Source organism: Artemia sp. Qi Xiang Cuo, chromosome 9 (assembly GCF_049724085.1).
Source record: "Artemia sp. Qi Xiang Cuo chromosome 9, ASM4972408v1, whole genome shotgun sequence".
Taxonomy (NCBI): Eukaryota; Metazoa; Arthropoda; class Branchiopoda; order Anostraca; family Artemiidae; genus Artemia; species Artemia sp. Qi Xiang Cuo.
In genome coordinates this window covers 4,622,588-4,645,509 of record NC_142802.1, presented here as the reverse complement: position 1 = coordinate 4,645,509, position 22,922 = coordinate 4,622,588, and the positions used below count along the sequence as shown (strand labels likewise).

Below are 22,922 nucleotides of genomic sequence, written 5' to 3'. Positions count from 1 at the left end.
TATTACTAAGGAATTTACTACCTACAGAGACCAGACTAATGCCTCGATAATTACCACACTCACTTTTATCACCTTTCTTACAAAGTGGCTTAATTAAAATTTTCTTAAAATCGTTAGGTACTTCCCCTTTTTCAAAAATCATATTCATAATCTTCAGTAACTTATTTCTAACCTCAGAGCCACCATATTTAAGAAACTCATTAACCATCCTATCAGCACCTGGAGCCTTATTATTTTTAGTCCTTTTAGTACTGTTGCTAATTCCTCCTCACAAAACAAATCTTCCTTCACATCCATGGTATCACAAACTTTTTCGTTTTCCTCTATATCTCTTCCTTCAACTCTATCTCGGTTAAGCAAATTTTCAAAATGTTTGGCCCATCTCTCTTTAGTTTTTTCCTTATCGCTAGTTGCGGCCCTATTCCCATCTTTAACTGGCCCAAGTCTGCATTGACTACTCCCTCTCGATTTGTTAACTTGCCAGTACAATATTTTACTATTAGGCTTTTTAGCTGCATTTTCAAGATCCTCTGCAATTTTATCCATGGCATCTATTTCACACCTCATTAGTTCATATTTTAATGTCTTCTCCACTTTCTTTACATTCCTTTTATTTTCATATGATCTATCATTAAGGTAATGCATCATACCTTCCCGGGAGGTAGTTACCCTTCCGATATTTCAGCTATAAATTAACCCTTGACACTATTAGATGGTGATCTTTACTCTTAACATCAATAACGGCACTCCTATATACCCTAGTATCTTGTATTGATCCTGCCAGTCTTCGGTTTACAATAACATAATCAATAAGGTTTGCTCTCTTACCATCACGTGAATACCATGTTAACTTATGGCGATTTTATGACCAAACACCGTATTGGTTATCAATAGATTGTTATACCTACAAAATTGCAAAAGTCTGTATCCATTACTGTTTTCTTTTCCTATACCAAATTTACCAAGGCTAGGGTACCATCTATCCCTATTTCTACCAACATGCGCGTTAAAATCTCCCAGTAAAAACATCTATTTCTACCTGGGACCCTGTCTATTTGCTCCTGTAACTGTAAGTAAAATTCATTTGATCACTAGTATCTCCGTCAGTCGGTTCTACAGGGGCATATACAACTATAACTGATACTCTGAACTTTTTAGTCATAAAATGAGCAATTAGTATTCTATTATTAATACTTTCGCAGCCTAAACAAGATTTAGCAGCTTCTTTATTCATCATGAGCCCTACTCCCTGTCTTTGTACCCCATCCTTCCTACCTGAGTAAACAAATTCTATATTACCTAATTTCATACTTCCTACCCCTGGAATATGAGTTTCTGAAACTCCTAATAAATCCAGTTCAAATCGTCTGAATTTGTCAGTCAAAATGTCGATACGATAGTCATTTTTTAACGTCGTAACATTCCAAGTTCCAATTTTCATGTTCCTTAAATGATTGAAATTATTTTTGCCTCAGGAAAAGCAATGATCCCGGATAACAGCGCAGGACGGGGATCGCGTATGTTCTTAAATCTACACCGAAGTTCTTAAGCCGGCTTAGAACCGGACAGCAAGAAGTCCCTGGGACCTACATGAATGGGGGCTTTGTGCAATCCTGGGCCCATCTTGGTCACAACATGGTTTTCAGCACTTGGCGATGCTCTTCTATCAACAAGAGTGGAAATCCTGCACAGACAATCTCAAGCCTATTACCTCCGACTCATTCATGCCTACAAATATTATGCTACTAGTGGGAGGCAGCCCATAATAAATAAATTAGCTAGGAAGAGGTTTTTCAGCCCGAAAACGCCCGTCAAAACATACCAAGCCCAGAAGAATTATCCATTAGTCAGAATCCCATGCGAATGCTCTGTCGTTTACAAGGCTATAATTTCCTCGAAGGGCACCACTCCTCAAGTAGGAATAGAATTGACCGCAAGGTCCCCAGTCTTGCAGGTACCCCGGAAGGGTCGAGGCAGCCCTTTGCAGAGGCCGTTGTCATATAGACCTGGATCTTACGCCCTGTCGCAGTTATCCTCCTATAGAGGATCCTCCCGCGATGGTGTTCTGCATCACCATGCGATTTAACCCTTTACTGGGAGAATGTTTGTAACTCCTGGGACTTGTGGACAAACAAGTGGACCCTTTGAGTGTATATTTGAGGGGCCTTCTTCCTCCTCCGCCTGTATTTATGACTCCGAGCGAGGGTGCCCCAGTTACTATTATGGACCCCCAGGGACAAGGTTCCCCCTTGGTCCATGCCTTCTCTAGAGATACCCTACATATCTGTAGGATGTTTCCCTATCGCCACCTGGGGACACGCTGAATTGCCTGGGGGAGTCCAACTAATATCTAGCCTAATTTATTGATTCACTTCAACATTAGCTGGTAAAACTAATGTAAAATTAATATCTAGCCTAATTTATTGATTCACTCCAACATTAGCTTGCAAAACTAATGTAAAACTAAGATCTAGCCTAATTTATTGATTTACTTCAACATTAGCTTGTAAAAGTAATGTAAAACTAATATCTAAGCTAGATTTATTGATTCACTTCAACATTAGCTTGCAAAAGTAATGTAAAACTAGTATCTAGCCTAATCTATTTATTCACTTCAACATAGCTTGCAAAACTAATGTAAAACCAATATGTAGCCTAATTTAGTGATTCACTTTAACATTAGCTTGCAAAACTAATATCTAGCCTAATTTATTGATATAGCTTGCAAAACTAATGTAAACCTAATATCTAGCCTAATTTATTGATTCACTTCAGCATTAGTTTGCAAAACTAATGTAAAACCAATATCTAATATCTATCTAACTGTAAATTTCGAATAACTATAAATATTTAATATCTACCAATAAACTTAAATTTAACAGTATTATTTGTTTCAGGATTAAAAATTGTTGAAAAAGAATCTCCAACATACAAATAGCAAGCCAGAAATTAACTTAAAGTTTGTTTACATAAAACAAGCCTTTCAAAGAACAGTAAAGAGCTCCACTCAACAAGTCAAAAAAGAGCAGAAATAAACTCAAATAATCTTCCAATTGTAGAAAACAGTTTATAGAATTAGCAGTATGATCAATCCCTATTTCACCCATTATAAAAACCCGGACTGAGGTGCAAGTGCTCCGAAGAACGTAAAAACATAAGCGGCATTAGATCTTTTCACGGGTAGTCAAGTCAGATTTCTCTTGAACACGAAACTTGGCTTCAACGTCGGAACACTAATTTTGAAGAAACTAATTTTAAATTAATTTATTCCAATACATACATGAAAATCGGTAATTAGTAGTGCAATGGTATTATTAGATGTTTTTAAGAATTAAAAATAGGTTTCGAAGTCTCAAGTTGGTTTCAAAGGCATTTTGAGAAAGTTTCTGCCAAAATACGTGTTCCAGGGTAATTGGACCGCTGATGGCAGATCAAATGAGAGGAGCTGTTTGTACACGCCGATATAAATATATATATATATATATATATATATATATATATATATATATATATATATATATATATATATATATATATATATATATATATATATATATATATATATATATATATATATATATATATATATATATATATATATATATATATATATATATATATACTATCATCAACTCCTATTTTGAGAGTTTTGGTTACAATTAACAGGAGCCACTCCTTACATACTGTTCATTACCACAATCTGTTTGAATCTCCAAAAAAAAATTTTTTTATAGATGTCGAAAATTGAAATACAAAATTTAAAATTAATTACATGCGCACTTGTTAATCTCTGAAAATGTTGGAACTAGGCTGACAAAGATTTTACATATTTAGGTAAAATAAAGCTAGCCAACACCTAGTAACCGAACATGATAGGCTAATTTAATCAATAGGCTAGTTTGTGTCAGCCATGTTGTTCGAAATAGTAGGCTACAGTAAATATGCCTTTTGCAATGCTGTCACCCCCCTGGGGAAAGAGTGATAATTTATGCTCTTGCAAATTATTTAGACTATAGATAGATTTTATAGGAGAAAATAAGGCATTGGATTTTGTATGTCTAGGCCTATAGTAAAAGGCCAGTGATTGACTGACTCAAATTCTGGGTAAATATAGGCTATAACCCACATATTTTTATAATTTAGCTAGAAAAATGGGTAAATTTTTGGCTCTTCATATTATTTAATTCCAAATAAAGTGACAATACTATTCAATGTCTTTTTTGTAATTTTTTTTTGCAAATCATAGGCTATTATTGACTTACAAATAAAGTAAACATAGCCTACCACTTGATGCCTTTTTTATGCTCTCCAAATATAATAATCTTTTTTTGTCAAAAATGAATTCTACCCCCACCTTTATATATACCAATTCAGGGTATATAGGCCTATTTGCACATTAGGGGGGTAGAGGTAAAGTTTAAACTTAGCCTACCTCCCATTTACATCAGAAATATAATTTACCCCCACCCCCCTAATGTGCAAATATATAGACTCTACCCTGAATTGGTATATACAGTGGTGAGAGTAAAATTCATTTCTGACAAAAATGATTATTATATTTGGAAAGAGCATAAAAAAAGACATCAAGTGGTATGTTTACTTTATTTGTAAGTCAATAATATGATTTGCAAAAATTTACCATCTTTTTTATTCTCTCTATGAATATAAGAAACTTCTATTGGAAATTCAAGTTTATCCACCCCCTTACCTAACCTAGGTACCCCCCCCCTAAAACCCACAAAAACAGTAGTTTAAATATTGTAAATGCATTGAGAAACCATGTTTTGTGATCCATTTCTTTATTGTGAATACCTGTTTGACTAGTTTCCTTATTGTTTCCTGATACAGTATATAGCAGAAGCATAAAAAAGGCATCAAGTTGTATGTTCACTTTATTTGTAAGTCAATAATATGAACTGCCAAAAATTTGCCAAAAAATGTTGGATATATCCCTTGATATGTTCTTTCAAATTCAAGAATCACTTTTGTAAATTCCAGTTTGAACCCTTAAAATTCTGTACCATATATTCAATGAATTTTCAATAGCATAACTCATTTCTACCTTCTGCTTGTATACTGTTTGCTGTTAGATTAATGGGAAAAAAAGATTTTTGCTATTGAAAATTTACTGAGTGAATATAATTTAGACCATATATTTGCCCATTAGGAGGGTGGGGGGTAAAATTTAATGGTCTACATTTAGGAATGATGAAAGCAAATATTATAATTTTATAAAGTGGTTTCCAGAATTTTGTGATGTTTCCTTCTGGAGAGTGATAATACTAAACTGATACCAATTAATTAACTTACCAAACAAGAATATCTTTTTGGAAAGACCAGTTATCTTGTTCTGTTACACATATTCATATAGTTTTTCAAGTTAATACACATATCATTAGAATGCTTATTTTCTTCTGACTCCAAAAATATCAATTAAATTACTTAATTTCTATTATCTAAAGCAAAAATGTATTTATATTTTTTATTTGAGTATATTATTATTTATATTAATATTTTTATTAGTGTATATATGTCAAGAGAAAAATCTTCTAGACATGATGCATTGAAATTTTGTCCAGTTACTTATCAAATATGTCCACCTTGCAAGTCAAGAGAATATATTGCCCTGTTTGGCTCCACACCTTGATTATGGCAAGCTCTTAGGTCCTGTTTCATAAACAGGAAGCACCCTGCAATTGCATCTTATTGAATTCCAGAAATCTATATTTACTATATAACTTATAGTCTACATATTAAAGAAAACAATATTTTCTTAAGACATGTATACCTTAAGTGATCATCTATAGGTTTCTGGCACAGACAGAAATAGAATACAGAATAATTAGTAGGCTATATTTTTTAGAAAATTGGATATTTGTAATGTTGCTAGGCTGTATAAATTACACCTTTTCATGAATCTGGGCATTTTAAGATAAGACCTCTCTCTTAGATGTCTGTAATCTCATGACTTTCTTATGATTATATTTGTTCTATATTAATACAAAATCAAGGCACTTACTTTTAGGTTGTCCACCTTGCCTGGGCAGTGGGAGGAATCCTACATGTGTGTCTGATGCCAAAAAGAAAGAAAATGAATAGATGCCAGATTTTGCTATCTATTTAATTCTAAATTGCCTTTGGGTACCCAAAAAACTGACTGTTTCTAAAGTAGTAAGCTGTATAATGAAGTTGGTTCAATCCCACTTTCTAGAGCTATTACAAGAGAAAGGATCAGATGGCTAGGACATGTTCTGCAGATGAAGGATGAGAGATTGCCAAATATTGGTTTTATTGGCCAATCATCTAGGGCCAAACAAAATGCATGTTGTCCCCAGATGGGTTGGAAGGGTGTCATAAGAAAAAATTTAAGGAATTGGGGACTTCTTGAGAGGGTGTAAAGAAGGATACTTTGAATAAATTGGGATGGAGGAGGAGCATATCTAGCTGTGTTGGACTCAGGTGGCTTGGCGCTGTGGTGAGTTGTTAGTAGTAGTTGTGGTAGTATAATAGCATGGCTGAGGATTAGTGGACACATTTTTGCTTTAGTCTGTTCTATTTGCTCTAGTTTTGAAAATGTAATTCTTATTGTCTCAGCAGGATTTTAAACCATATCAAGGCTTTCTCACCAAATTTATAGAAATAGATTTTCAAATTTTTAAAACCTTATAAAACAGGATTGAGCAGAGGTGTGAGGCTCAAAACACTTCTCTTATGCCTCAGTTGAGCAGTACATATATTTCCCAAGGTTTCACTTTTTTCACACAAAGATTGCAAAAGGTCATCAAAGGCTGGTGCACCTTGGAGAGGGAAAAGGTGAAGGTTTGTAGGTTACTTAAAAATTCCTTCTCAGGGAATCATTGAAACTATTCATGCATGAGTGTTTTGTTTGCCTTGTTCAACTTCTGTTCAAGATAGACAAAAGCCCCCCATCTAGAATTTTACCAAATATAGAAACAAACGGGAAGTTTTTGAATAAGTAGTAGCTTTCTTTGTTTCTTTTTTATTGTTCAAATGAGATACAGAAGCCCCCCAAAAATTAAATTCTTAGCTTTGCCTTGGCCCATCACTAGTAAATATACATTTGAAATCATGTACTATTTGAGAAAGCATAAGTTAAACTTTAGAGGAAAGTAAGGGGTACAAGAAGTGAAAGCTACTGACCTCAGTCCCTCCTGGTGGCATATTTAGGGGGCCCAGCCCTCCCCCTCCAAATTTCCAAAGAATTTGTTTAAGAATTTAGTGTCTTGTTCTCAGTAGTCCCTTGCAATTTTTTGCTGTATATTCAAATGGAAGTGATGCATAGCAATAAAATCTCTCCCCTTTACATTTTATTTATTTTCTTGTTTTTTATATATTTTCTTTATTTATTTATTTGTTTTTTTTCTTTCTTTTATTTATTTGTTTTATTAAATTTCTTTTATTTATTTGTCTAGGTCTAGATCCTACATTTTTAAGATATCTCTCACATTTTTAGCCAAGAATTGTCACTCCCTTGGTCTTTCCATCCCTTTTTTTTTAGTTTCTGGCAAGTCTTATTTCATACTTATTGTGATAACATTTGATCAGGTTGAAAGCTGCATAAGCTTTGTTACTAGCATTTGACTTGACATGACTCAGCAATATCATAGGCAGTGCAATTGCACTGCATAAGTAAAGAACAATGTTGGCACAATGTATTTTTTTTCTTTAGACCAGGGCACTTTGTATCAAAGGAGTTGTCATAGAAACTTTGAAAAGGGCTCATTTGATTGGAAATTGGAGTGGCTTGTGCCCTTTTTAATAGTTGAAGGTGATTGAAAGGCAACTAACACCCCTTTCACACCTCCCATTTTCCCACACACATCCAATCCAAAATTCGAGATAGCCATTTTCTTCAGCGTAGTTGATTTCCATATAGAAAATATGTTTTGAGGAGGATACTCCCCCTCAGCCCTCAGGGCGAGGGTTTGAAGTTATGCCCTGGGGGCAAATAAGATTTGTATAGAAGCCATTGTTGTAGAAACTTCAAAAAAGGCTCATTTGATTAGAAATTCAAAGAGCTAGGGTCCTTTTTAATAGTTAAAAGTGATTGCAGGACCACTAACCCCCCTCTCACACCCACCTTTCCCCCATGCATACCCAATCAAAATTTTGAGATGCCCATTTTGTTCACGCAGTTGAAAGTTCTGGAAATTAGGTCTTTGAGGATGACAGCCCCCCCCCCCCAGGGCAAGGGTTGTAAGTTATGCCCTGGGGGCATATAAGATTTTTATATAAAGTTTTGTTGTAGATACTTCGAAAAGGGCTCATTTGATTGGAAATTGAAATGGCTAGTGTCCTTTTTAATAGTTGAAAATGATTAGAGGGCAACTAATACCCCTTCCATGCCCATCATTTCTCCAAACACATCCAGGCTAAATTTTGAGATAGCCATTATGTTCAATGCAGTTGAAAGGTCCGGAAATTATATCTGAGCTGGACATTCTCTCCACAGTCTTCAGGGCAAGGGTTGTAAGTTATGCCCTGGGGGCAAATAAGGTTTTTTATAGAAAGCATTGTCATAAAAACTTGAAAAACGCTCGTTCGACTGGAAATTCAAAGGGATTGTGCCCTTTTTAGTAGTTGAAAGTAATTGGAAGGCCACTAACCCCCCTCTCACACTCAGCATTCCCCCAAATATTTTTGGGGACTTAGTATCAAATTATTTTTTTCCCATACCAGGAAACTTTGAAAACAGCTCTTTCAATTGGAAATTGGAATGGGTAGTGCCCTTTATAATAGTCAGAAGTGATTGGAAGGCAACTAACATCTCTTCCATGCCCACCATTTTCCCAAACACATCCAATCAAAATTTTGAGACAACCATTTTGTTCAAGATAGTGGAAAGGTCTGGAAACTATTTTTTAGCATATTTTTGAGAGGATGACAACCCCCCCTACCATAGCCCTCAGGGCAAAGGTTATAAGTTATGCCTTGGGGGCATATAAGGTTTTTATAGAAAGCGTTGTTGTAGAAACTTCAAAAAGGGCTCATTTGATTGGAAATTGAAATGTCTAATGCCCTTTTTAATAGTCAAAAGTGATGGAAGGCAACTAACACCCCTCCCAAGCCTATTATTTATCCAAACACATCCAATCAAAATTTTGAGATAACCATTTTATTCAAAATAGTTGAAAGGTCTGGGAATTTTATTTTTGAGGATGACACTCCCCCCACAGCCCTCAGGGTAAGGGTTGTAAGTTATGGCCTGGGGTATACAAGGTTTTTATTGAAAGCTTTGTCATAGAAACTTGAAAAAGGGCTCATTTGATTGGAAATTCAAAGGGCTAGTGCCCTTTTTAATAGTCAAAAGTGATTGTAGGGCAACTAACCCCCTCTCATGCCGACCTTTTCCCAAACACATCCAATCCAAATTTTTAGATAGCCATTTTATTCAACATAGTTAAAAGTTTTAGAAATTAGGACTTTGAGGGTGATAACCTTCTCAGAGTTCTCAGGGCAAGGATTGTAAATTATGACCTGGGGGCATATAAGGTTTTTATACGATAGCAATGTTGGAGAAACTTCAAAAGCGGCTCATTTGATGCGTTTATGCTTTTCAATATGTTTACCTTCTATTTTTCATGAATAATCATATATACTTATTGAGAGATGATTTTATTCCTTTCATCCAACTAGTAAGTATTTCTTCAAGTGCTTATTTATTTCAGACCTGTTGCCTCATATCCAAGAAAATAGTTGTTGGTATTTTTTTTTTCATTTTATCCTTCATCAGTTGAACATGTCCTTTATTTTCAGGAACCTTCCTAACTGTTAAAGTTCTTACTTTTTTTTACTCTAGTGCTAGTATATATTCCTCTATCGTTATTTGTATGTATTATGTAGTTTAACATATTGTATATGGTTCTTTCAATCTTTTTTTATTATATTATATTTTTATTATATTTTATTATATGTGGCCCAAAACAAGCCAAGATTCTTGTGCCAAATAATCGTTTCACGCTTGTAATAGTACTTTAGTATGAACAAAATGATTGATTGATTGATATAGCCTTCATAGTTGAACCATGAACTGGCTTCATAGACCTGGTAGGAAAGCAGCAAAGAAGGAAGAAGAACGGAGACAGCAGGAATTTTTCAGTAAATTTTCAAAGAACAATGAAGACAATTCGCAGGATAAGCTTAACTCGTAAGATCCAGTTTTCAGTTTTGTTTTATTTAACTTGATTCTTTTAATAGCAACAAGGCCACATTCATGTCATAAATAGAAATACCTTGTCTTGAATAACAAGGAGAGAGAGAGAAGGCGATGGTTCAGGCATAACCTGGATAGTACAGTAAGATTGTATATTTTTGATAAATGTAAACTGCAAAGGTCTAAATTGGGACGAAACTTCAAATTTTTGGTTGGTAAAGTTCAAGGTATATTATCTATGTGACAAGCCTCCCCATTTTTTCAAAGGAATCTTTTTCCCATAAAAATGAATAATAGTAGCCTAAAATGTATTACTTGGTATTTACCCCTCCCACAAAAAGCCACAGTGTCCTTCCCCTTAAAGGTCTAACCTACTTTGCATTTTTGAATGTAATCTTAGATGCTCGTGACTAGATGTTATGGATGAGCAGCAGTTTTTCGTAGCAAAGGGTAGGATGCTTAAGAAAAGCAGGTTTTGGTGCAAATGTCCAAGTACATGCGGAATCTCATATTTTATTTCGTCTGTGTGCACGGTCAGTAATTGTGTGAGGCGACAGGGGTTGGTGGCAATGCCCTCTCTTCTTAGGCTTAAAAAACATCTTTTTGGTATTTCCATCAAATAAACCGAAAAATCACTGCCACCCCTTCTCCCTCCCTAGACTTTGAAATACATCTTTTTTATCTACTTTTGGTATACAGTCCAAATCTTTTAACTTTTTAGTATGTTTCCCTCAATTTTTGTCCTTATGCCCCCTTAGTATAGTTATGCATTCTTGTATTTGTGTTGCTAAATAGCATCTTATATACCGCTAATCTCATTTAGATACCCAACTGAGTCATTTGGACATAACCATTATAATTTAAAAAAAGATTGCCCTTTTCAGCCAACCGTCTTGGGCTAAACGGAAAGCAGGTTGGGAACTTCCTGGAGGGTGTAAAGAGGGAGGTTTGGAATGAATTAGGATGGAAGAGGAGCGTGCGTAGTTGTGATGGTCTCAGGTGGCTTGGTGCTGTGGTGAGTTTTTAGTAGTCCTAGTAGTAGTATAATTTCAAAAATAAAATGTTAACTATTACTTACTGAGCTTCAACAATGGAACATATGCATATTTTGTATTCTCCAGCCGTCCGCTGCTCATCCAGCATTGGTTTTCTTTTACAGTTTTTTCCTTTTCCAGTTTTATGGTTTTGTTTTTATCCATTCTTTTAATTTTCTGTTCATGTTGAAAAGTTAATCTCTTATGTTTGTTACGCCCAACAATCACGAGCTCAACTCTCCCTTGGGAGTATATTATCTTGTTAGTATGTTGTACCATGTTGAGTTGAGTAATAAATTCATTCTATAGGTCTTTGAAGCTGCTAAATCCAGATGTTCAGCTGCCGCCAAAAAATGAAGGGCCATCCTTTTTAAATAGCTCTATGGCCGAGCTTATTTACTATACGTATGGCGTGAAAAGCTCTGCTTCTGCCTTTGTGCAGATGGATTGTGATCCCGTTTCGACTAACATCGATATTGCTGTAAAATTGCCATTGCCAGACATACTTTTTGAAAAGGTAATAGAACTTTCCCCTATATTGTAAATTTTAGCTTTACCTTCCAAGATGGTATTGTAAGACCGCCATTGTCCAAAGATATGGTGGAATTTATATATTTTCATCTTTTGAGTCTTCAAGTACCAAGCTCAAAGAAAATGCGGTTTTTTCTTAGGCCATTTCCACAATTTATTCCGTCTGTTCTACTAGAAAGTGCGATTTTCGTTGTGCCATTCTCGCTTTTTTTTTTTTTTTGCTTTTGTTATTTTACTCCACTTGTGTTGTCGGGTCAGAAATACATTGTTAGTATTATTAGAAATAAGAGCTTGTTTTATGAGCTTGATATAAGTCCCTATTTTAAGTACTAAGCATGATTATGCTGATATTTTGATATTTTTGAGCCTTTGTAATGGTATTCAAAATCAAGTAAATAAGAAATCCAAGTTGAGGTCCATTATATAAAATCTAGGGTTCCTTTTGTAAAGAGTAGGGTCTAAAATTTGCTAGTTTCGAAAAGTAATTACATCTTAAAAAGAAAGAGAAGTTTTGGAGCAATCTATAAAAATAATTTTTATTTTATAATGATTCGAAAAATATAAAAATTATCTAGTGTAAAGGTATCCATCAAAAGTTATTAGCGTACGTGCATTTGCATTGTTTCAGAAAAGGAGAGAAACATCATCAAGATGTTGTCCGGTCCAGTTTAAAATTGCACCATCAAATTTGAATGCTCAATAATTCCCAAGAGAATTTTCAAGCCTCTTATAAAATACAAAATATCATATTTTTTCGTGACCTCGTGGTGTTTTTTAACGAAAAGGCTAAGTCAAACTGAGTTCATAAGTTCTAGTGCCCTTCTTGATCACCAAAAGTGAGCCAAGGATAAGTAGCCAACCCCCCCCCCCCCGCACCATTTCTCATCCCTGCGCTCCATCATAGCCAAAAATGGTGTTACGAAATTTCAGCTTTGGAGATATAAAAAAGATATGAATTTGAAGGCAGTCCAAACCATCGAGCCCCCGGGGCTATATACCGTAGAAGCCCAAAAATAACCGTATACCCAGAACGTAACCGTAAGCCAATAAACTCTAAACCATAAAGCCCAAAAGCTATTAAGAATTTCTCATTTTAAGCAGAAGGACCCATAAATTAATTTTGAAAGGAATGCAGGTTTTTTATATATTGTTAAACTCAGGATCTAACGGGTATACAGCATAACCCTAACTTATGAAAATGAGTAATTTCAATGGAAAAATTTAATAAGTGAATTATTTTGGAAAGAGGAGAGATTTTATTTTTTTTATCTAATGATATGTGCTCTTATTGTAAACATACTTTTAGTAGAGTACATAGAATATATTCCTATTGGTATGTACAAATAATTTTTAATGTATATAAGTTGAAAAACAAGTTTTACTTTTAAATCAAAAGAAAGAATGACAATGAACTTAGAAACGACCAAGATTATTCTATATACATTTGTAAATACGTTTGTATATACATTTGTATATACATTTGTATACACGTTTGTATATATATTTATTTACACGTTTGTATATACATTTGTATATACGTAAATATACGCCTTATACGTATAAGGCCCCTAAATTCATATGTTGTTTACGCTAAAGTTCAAGTCTTGTTTTATTGAAATTTTTTATACGTTTTAAACCTTAGCATAACGTAAATGTGAGATAGGGGATAAAAATCCCATTATATGATAATACAAGGGGAGCGAGCTTCACTCGATGAAAAGAAAGACAGCTTTTTTGTCATCTCTTTTGCAAAACAACTTTAATTTCACTTTGTTTCAGTCGCTGTAGAAAGTAAAACCATTAGGGTAATGGACGTCTGAGCATTTGTGACATCAGTTGTATAAAAAAAATATTGTTCGAGATTAGTTAAATCCCTAAATGAATTCTCCCAAAGTTATGACCTGTCTAGATCATTGTTTCACACTGGAAAACAAATAATTATCGTATTACGAACAAATACTTTATTAAACGAGCAGTAATCACCGAGCGAAGCTTGGTCCCCTAGTATATCAATTATTGCTGGTTTTTTTTTTCTTTTTTTTTTTTCCGCAGTGCCTACTCACTTCACAGCTATCAAACGGAAATGCGTTTCTCTAAAATCTCTGAAACAACCATAACATAAATGTTAAACAGTAGCAACAATTTGGTTCAGAAATACACATCGCAGAGCGAACAAAGGGAAGTTTCCCTTTGCGTCACAGTAATAGCTTCAGTTACTACCACAGCATAAATATTAAAGAAGACGGAATCATGAAGAAAGGGGGAATAATTGGTCATTTAATATGATAGATATAGAGTAATTTCTGTTTGTTTCATTGTAGGTTAATCGTAGATAGATATGGTATTTTTATTGTTGTTCTTTGCTTTCGCTGAATTTTTTTTTTCATCAAACGAGTTGATTAAATAAAGCTCCAGTAAGAATTAAGAAAGTGATGGTGCATTTCCTTATTGGGTTTACCGGATTAATCTATTGAATACAGCAAGTTCTTCACTCAAATTAATAGTATCATTTTAAGTTAGTTGTCATAAGAATTTATAAAGCATTTTATTCATCTTTCGAGGAACTTTGTTGAACTTAAGAGAACTGTGAGTAGGACACTGAAGCGTGAGGGATCTTAAGCAACAACCAATTCTAGCCTATTCGATGGTGATAATAGTGCTAATATTTATGGTTTTCTGATGCAAGCAATAGATTTGGTTACTGACTTTCGACGAGAACGAAGCTTGTTCTAGTAAATGTGTGAGATAGATACCCCAAAAATGAAGAAAAGTACCTTCTTCCTAAATAGTGTTTCGTATGATCGACTGATGAGTTAGTTTAATAAAGACCTATTTCTGCTGTTTCAGTTGTTACCAGCAATTTGCGTTGTTACTTAATTTATAAAGGGGATCCTCAAATGAAAACAAACATTTATAACAGCATTTTAAGCTTCAAAATACTACTACTACTAACAACTCACCGCAGCACCAAGTCGCCTTAGAACAGCACAGCTACTCACGCTCCTCCTCTTTCCTAATCTATTCAAAGCATCCCTCTTTACACCCTCCCAAGAAGTTCCCATTTCCCTTAAATCTTTCATTACATTATCCTCCCACCCCAACCGCGGAAAACCTACTTTTCGTTTAGTCCTAGATGGTTGGCTTATAAGGACAATCTTTGGCAATCTGTCAACCTTCTTCCTCAGAACGTGCCCTAGCCATCTCAACCTTTCTCTCATTATAGCCCTAGAAAGTGAGATTGAACTGCACTTTTTGTACAACCTACTGTTTGAAATATGGCCAGTCAGCCGGGTACCTGAAACAATTTGTCGGCAATTTCTCTGTAACACATCTAGCAAATCTTCTTCTGTTTTTCGGAGCGCCCATGCTTCAGAACCATATTTGACTAATGTCATTACTATAGCTTCCTATATTGTAATCTTGATTCGCAGACTTGTCTTCCTATTCTTCCAAACTTTGTTCAACTGTAAAGATAACACCCCGAGCTTTGGCTATTCTACTATTAACAGCTTCACTGCTCCCACCGTCTCTACTAATAATACTACCAAGGTGAGAGACTGTCCACTTGATCGATCTTTTCGTTACCCAACGTCACCTTTTCATTTTCACTTATTCCTAGCCTTAGCGACTTAGCCTTCTTAACATTAATTTTCAATTCTATTATAGCACCCTGAATTCGCAAACCTCTAAAAGTTCATTCACTTTGCAGACTCTTTCATATAGGATGGTTAAATCGTCAGCATAATCTAAGTCCAGGAGAGTTTCTTCCCCATTTGATTCTGTATTCTCCCATCGCCTTTCCTGTGCCCCTTAAGACGAAGTCATCAAAATGATCCATGTAAACGGAGATAAAACACAACCCTGCTTAACTCTTGATTTAATACGAAACCAGCTACTAACCTCATTTCCTACCTTAACCGCAGCAGTGTTATTCTCGTACATAGCTCTAATCACTTTAACGTATTTGTCTGGTATACCGTACAAGAATAAGACCTTCGCTAAAACTCTTCTGTCAGCTGAATCGAAACCTTACTCATAATCTATAAAACTGAGGACCAAAGGTGTTTGATGACTCCTGCACTTTGTTGAATACTTTGTGGACGGTGTTTGATGACTATCACTCATTGCAACCCCATTCCTGTCTTTAACTGGGACAGTCCAGATTGACTAGTCCCTCTCAATTCTTAACATGCTATAAAACATTATCTCATAAGTATCTCACAAAACAAAGCTCTAAAACATTAAAGTCATATTTTTATCCTTCAATTGTTTTTAATTTTGTGGTCAAAATCCACTAGTAATTTTTTCGACAACGTTTCAAATCGTTTGAGACTTTCATCATTAATACAGGGTAATAGTGTTTAGTTAGCTTGTGAAAACAAAGCAATTAGCAGAATTGTTCCTGTTGTTTTGTGTTAAAATGGCGGAAATAGTTGCCTATCCGGTTCAAATTTGACCCAATTCCGGTGTGTGGATGGGGGGGGGGGCAATTGCCCGCTTCCCTAGATTTTGGAAAATATCTCCTTCGTATTGTCATTGGAAAAATCGAGAAAACAACAAAATTCACCCTCTTAGATTTTCAAAGGTAAATTCACCCCCCCCCCTCCCTCCCGCCCTCTGACATTATCGTAAACTGTTGCCACTGACCAAGACTACTGCTAGGTGCCTCCAGCCTCTTGCCCACTGTCGGCGTCACGAAGGTTTGCGAGAGGTTTGCAATTACTCTTTCAATGATGATCTCACTCGCAAATTGTCCCATTTTTTGTTTCATGCAGGCGAGTTGGGTTTCAGATCCGTCCTCTTCTAAATATCCAGTTTATTTTCATACCATTCACCTATTTTGCTATTTTGAGAATATTTTTGGAGCAAATTGTTCTGTAAAACCCTACTAAAGGCAAGTATTTGCATTCAAAAAAAAATGTTTGAAGTTTGTTTAGGGAAAAGATAGTATTTATACCCTTGTCCCTAAGCAATAAACCGGTATTTCCAACAATTTAAATCTATATAATGTAGCTGTGGCTCCTCAACCTTTTACATATCGTGACCCATTTTTTCATCTCTGATTGGCTATATTCAAGGTTAGAAATACCAACTTTAGTTCATGTTTGTTATCATTAGCACCAGAAATTACATACATTTTATTATTGACTCAAGAAGACGACTGTTTGGCTCCGAAAGTTTTTTTCTTCCAGAGGTTTCTTGCCATTTCCGTATAATCAGGAAGGATGTAAAAAAAAATGCAGTCTTTCTCTTTCATAGCATCATATTTTGCTGTTTTGCATACAAATCATGTCCTACTAACAGCACACAAGCATTAAAATTTTTTTTCATTTTTATCGACATGCATTACTTTTAAGTTGTTTTAACATAAATTAATTAAAGTTGATTTAAAAATAGAATTTACTTTAAACACAACTTCCGAGTTCAAATTATTTGTAATGGTAGTTTTGGAATATGGTCTGAAACGAGGGTGCTTCAAAAAGCTCAGGAAGACATGTCAGATGCTTTCGAGAGGAACTATCTAAACGTGTTTTTGAATGGAAGGTAATTTCAAAAACGAAAAAGAAGTTCTGAGCTTTTGCGTTAGATGTGAAGGCGATATGCGAAACAGCAGAAAGGGTTGTTAACCCTCTGAAAGTAAACAAAAGATTTTGGGCCACAGTACACGACTAATCCCACTAAGCATGCCAGGACAGATGTTAAAACACTCTCTAAGAAGTCACGGGCCTAAAAACATAACATGCAGGCGTCCTTACCCCTAAACCCTATTTCCTATACTCGGTGTTCATCTAAGGCTCAGATATGTGTATGTATTTATGCCATTACGTTTTTACTATTTGGTTTGCCTGCACTGCGATTATTAGCAGGATTAGTCATTGAAACAGATCGCATAAGGAAATAATTTATAGATTTAGAAAAGTAGTTCTTTCTCTTCTATGAAAAGTTGGTCCCTCAGTACCGCTGACGGTTCTATTTTCTATATTTATTTTTATTAAGATATTTTTTTTTTATTATTCGTCTGAACGTTCTTTGTCATTTATTAATATAGGTTAAAGTATCGGTAAATCGAATTGCACATAGACTGAATAAATTGCTGAAATATTCAAGCTAGAAACTCAAAATTTTGAGTTTCTCACGGTCAATCACGAAAAAATTAAGCTGTCCAAGTCTGAAGAATAACTACTGGAAAAAGAAGTGGAAAACAAAAATTCCGCTTGGAATGACTTAGTTTCGCTGCATATTCAGCATCCAATTTTTAATTACTGGACAATAATGATTTCATGAGCAAAACAAAGGCCGTTTTTAAGGGACGTTAGGACCAAGTTCTTGCTCGGCAGAAAAGGAGAGCCAAGGCCTGAGGGCCGTTCGAGCGACGCAATGTATCCTGTCCACCAAACCGACTGGGCTCAAAAAGCCGATTTTTGTTAATTTTATATTACTGTCTCAACTTTTTTTTGTTGCTTTTCTAGCTTTGTTTCTTGAAAAGTGGAAAAAAAAATCAAAGGATAAAAGTAAAATATAGTAAATCATAAAAGAAAGAGAAGCAAAAATCAGACTGCAAAGCAGAAATCGAAGGTATTTTACAATTTCAAGGTGGTGCATGTCCCTTAGATTTGTGTTAGCTCTTAGCTGACTTTGGACAAAATAGATTATCTTTGGGATATAATATCCTATCTATCTGTGCTACTTAGCAATTAGACTACAGAAGGTCCTATCTTCAACATCACGAACCACATCCAGGGAATATCATTACACTTTAAGATCAAAACAAAAGCTCCCTCCCTTAAATCTTAAGCATCTTGGAGTTTTTGACCATATCTTAGATTTATTTTGACCAGACAAAATAGAAAAAAAAAGAACGGTATATTTAAAAAGAACAACTTAATTTTACGTTAGTTAAAGTTTAATTGAAAAATAGATATATTTGTTTTGCTTTTTAGAAAGATATTGCTCAAGAAGAGGTTATCAATAAAGAGGAAAATCCGGTTACCTGTGAGCCATTATTGCCAGTAGATCAAAACATTCCACGAAATGAAAGATGCAATGTAAAAAGAGTGGCTTTCTCAGACACTGTCAGATTTGTACAAAGTTCTTCAGATTCATCAGAAATTGAAGCAACGCAGTCGAGCCGAAATGAAAGTGTCGACACGACCGTGCCTTTGAACGATATTTCTGCATTATCGAAAGCAATGAAAGAAGCCCAAGTCTGTAGTCCATATAAGTTAAAGGAGACTCGGGAAGATGACTTGCAAATGGACGAAGACGAGGAAAATATTTTACGACCTGTCCCATTGAACGGTGATGGTGGGAGTCTAGATGAGTTCACATCGCCCAAGAAAAAGTTTAAATCTGAATCGAACTTTGAGAGAAAGCTTCTTCAAAAGCGTCATTCACAGCAGAAAGATGTTGAATCAGAGTCTGTCATTTTTGCTAGGCCATTGATGAGTTTCCACTTAGATTCAGCTGAAGTTTATGAGCCTTCAGAGAAAGATTGCTTGCTGCCAACGGAAGGCTCTGATCCTAAGAGTAGAGATGATGACGATGTGCTACCACTGGATGTAAGTAGTATTTGCTAGCGTTAATTTTAGGAATCAGTTAAAACCAGATCCGTTCACAATAGAGATTTAGCTGGCGCCCATCGAGCCAAAACTGAAATTTCAATAGATTTACTTAGTTAAGGTCAACCAATCAGAATTTTTCATGGAATTTTCAGATTTGCTAATATCCAGACCTTATCCAGATAGAGAAAAAACTGCTAACAGTAATAAATGCCCAGACCTTGATTCTGGTGATAAAATATGTTACCGTGATTGTCCGAAATCTGGTTAATGTCGACATTCACTGGTGAATGAATCTGCTTGGATTCAAGTAGCTTTGCGAATCAGCTTTTACAGTCTTATGTAAGCTATGATGGTAAAAGTTAAAATTAGATTATATCATGTTAGGTTAGATTAGGTTAAATTTGGTAATAAATATCAGAAATGGGTTAAAAACCTAAGCTAACCTAATCTGTCATCATCCAAACCTTGCATAAAATTGAAAAAGATGACTTGCAATGCTGACTAAATTCAAGGAGAAAAAAAGTATTTCGGACATCCACCGGTGAATTGCAACATTCACGAATTTGGGACAGTAACTCTTCTTTTCAAATTGTTACAATGCGTAAAAGTGAACTGTTTGAAAAATATGGCAAGTCATGTGAGGATTCTTAAACTCCTGATATTTTTTTTTGGGGGGGGGGGGGAGCTGGTCCTTTGTTCGCTTCTATTTTTTACTGCCTACTTTTCAATAAAACATATACAGAGAAACTGTTAAATATAGCTATTATCGATTAGTTTCTTCTATTAATTATGTTACTAACTTTTTAACTTTATTTTGTTGTTAATCTCGTAAAAAAAACCGTTTTCTAGGTTTCAGAAGAATCAAACAGCTTGAGTACTCTCTCATCAGGGACTTCTGATATTGTCGATAAAGTGACGGAGAATAACGAGAGACCTTTGACATATCAAGACTTTGTGATGAAAGATATATTCAAAAGCTTGTTCTATAAACCGGTAAATTCATTTTACTTTAAGGAATAGGAATTCCATGTGCAGCTTTTTCTTTGCGAAACTGTGTTTACCGGCTTCTTTTTTTCCTTTTTTTATTATTTTCTTAGCATTGATTGGAATTAAAACAATACATTTGTTTAAAAAATATTGTTGAATGATCTATTTTACCATAAATAACGTGCAGCAGTTTGTTTTTATTCCCATCTTCAGGTAATTAAATGAAAAAACACATTTTTCTTTCAAATGAAAGTAAAGAGCGATATCAAAACTTAAACCGAACAGAAATTATTCCATATATAAGGAGATAACCCCTCCCCCTTAATACCCATTCCTTAAGCTAAAGTTTTATAGTACTTTATAGCAAGAGATTGTCTTTTAAAATATTTAAACCGAAAATGTTGTTATGTAAAACAAAGACGCATCACTGGGTTCTTTCATGCTTGATGTATTGTGAAAAATACTTTGCTTATCCCATTCCAATTGCCCCTGTAGATGAGCAGTCACTCTTAAAACATTTTGAGAAAAAGTCCAATTTTAGCTTTAAGAGCGAGGAGTTCACAAGGGAGCAGTCTCCTTCATATACGGATTAATTCAAGTTTTAATGTCGCTCTTCACTTTCATTTGAAAAAAAATGTTTTATTTTATTTAATTTCTTTTGTTTCAATACGATATTCCAGGGTTGCCCTAAATATGAGGAAGGCTAAAGGTCCCTCAAACCTCGTTCTTTAAATCAAAGTTCAACTATTGTAGAACAGCGCTTCGGAAAAATGAGCTCATTTAGTGTATTCGGGTTTCGAAATAAAATTTCCGAAATATCTATCGAATCGCCACTCGAGGATTGGTCATTCTTGAGGTAAAAACAACCATGGATCTGACACAGCTTTGCCCTGGTTGTGCCCTTAAGCGGCTTTGTGTTGCGTTGTTTTTTTTTCATTTAGAATCTTGGGGATCCACGTAAAATATGCTTGAATTTGCTTATTTTGAAAAATATATGTTTTACCTTACATTTTTTTCGTCAATGTGCCCTTATAAAAGGAATCACATCCCAGGGTTAATTTCATGCAAGAAGCAGACCAGTAGTTTTTTTTTATTATTATTATTATTTCTTTTTACGAAATTCGTGACTTGACCGTTTGAGTGAACTGACAAAAATGAATTTCTTATATGTCTTCTAATTGAAGAAAATTTTTTGCTCATTTCAAGCAATTTTTTTACTGAAAGTAAAGTATTGAAGAGCTACTTAGATAATATCCTTTATTTTGATATTTTTCAGACATGCTTTTCGATTTCAGTATTTGTTCCGATTTATTGAATCGGATTAGCATCACAATTCAGGTTAATTGTTACAAGCATCGGAGTTATTTTGTGCTTTCGCTTTCAAGACACTCCTTGCAACTATTCTTCCCATCAGTAGCGTAAAAAGCTCTTCATCAGTAGAATGTAAAAAGGAGTTAAAGGATGTGCAGCCTGAAAACTTAAAAATTGCTCAAGGCCTTCAGCTCCAGAAAAGTTTCGAGAAAGGCAAAATTATGCTCTATCTCGATAGATTTTTTTTAATTTACGAAGCAATCTAGAAGGGGTGGGAGTTGTCTGCCCTTTGTTATAATCTATCCTTTCACTTGTATTTGATTGGGGTTTCTATGTGGCAGGGAGGGGGAGTAGGGTACTACTCCTCTCGCCCTTCCCTAGCTACACCCATGGCTTTTGTTAACTACCTATGTCCTAGTTCGCTATAAAAAAAAAAAAAAATGAATACGATACATTGATGGAGAAAAAATAGCAAGAACTAGATACAAATATTTAGAACGCAACAAAGCGGCTATCTTAAAATAAAGTTTCCTGTTTTGTATTGTTTCTTTCACATTATTATTAATAATGAATCTAATTAATAAACGTCAATGATTAATTAGCCTTTGGTTTGCCAAACACTGATGTCAAATTAAATTCTTGGAGGTTCTTAGAGTTCTTGGGGGTGCAGGAATAGGTTTGAAAATTAATGTTAAGAAGACTAAGTCGCCTAGACGGATGTAAATGAAGGTGAAGACGTTGATGCTGGGTAACGAGAAGGTCGATCAAGTAGATAGCTCCCCTTACCTTGTTAGTGTTAGTAAAGGCGGTGCGCGCCATGAAGATGTTAAAAGTAGAATAGCCATGGCCCAGGGTGATTTTTCACAGTTGAACGAAGTTTTGAAGAATAGGAAGATAAGTCTACGAACCAAGATTAGAATATTGGAAACTACATTAATAACAGTATTCAAATATGATTCTGAATGCTTTCAGAGAATTTGTCTATGGACAGTATTAGGTACCTGTTGGACTGGCAGTATGTCAAATAACAAGCTAAAGGAAAAATGATGTTCTGTCTCATTTTCTAGGGCTATAATGAAAGAAAGGTTGAGACATCTAGGACACCTTTAACGGATGAAGGATGACAGATTGTCCTTGTTGGCCATCCATTTGAGGCCAAATGAAAAACGGGTCATCCCCCAATGCGGTGGGAAGAGGCCATAAGGAAGGATTTAAAGGAAATTCGAACTTCATGGGAAAGGGTAAAGAGCGAAGCCTTTGAATAGATTGAGGTTGACGAGAAGTGCGCGTAGCTGTGTCGGCCTCGGGCGACTTTGGGCTGCA

General features: G+C 35.1%; 1 protein-coding gene across 3 annotated transcripts; it reads left to right on the top strand.

Annotated features, from left to right (window-relative positions):
• The first annotated feature begins 3,736 nt into the window (after positions 1-3,736).
• LOC148948253 (uncharacterized) lies at positions 3,737-20,405 on the top strand. Of its 3 annotated transcripts, none has more exons than XM_089093840.1 (5): positions 3,737-3,834; positions 10,031-10,168; positions 11,518-11,725; positions 18,681-19,298; positions 20,151-20,405. In XM_089093840.1, the coding sequence occupies exons 2-5, from the start codon at positions 10,047-10,049 to the stop codon at positions 20,319-20,321; spliced, it is 1,119 nt and encodes a 372-aa protein (XP_088949966.1). In that variant the 5' UTR covers positions 3,737-3,834; positions 10,031-10,046; the 3' UTR covers positions 20,322-20,405. The 3 variants fall into 3 exon arrangements, with proteins under 3 accessions (XP_088949966.1, XP_088949968.1, XP_088949967.1); XM_089093841.1 differs by having other exon boundaries at positions 3,754-3,834; positions 10,040-10,168; XM_089093842.1 differs by lacking the exon at positions 10,031-10,168 and having other exon boundaries at positions 3,739-3,834; positions 20,151-20,404.
• Positions 20,406-22,922: the final 2,517 nt, after the last annotated feature.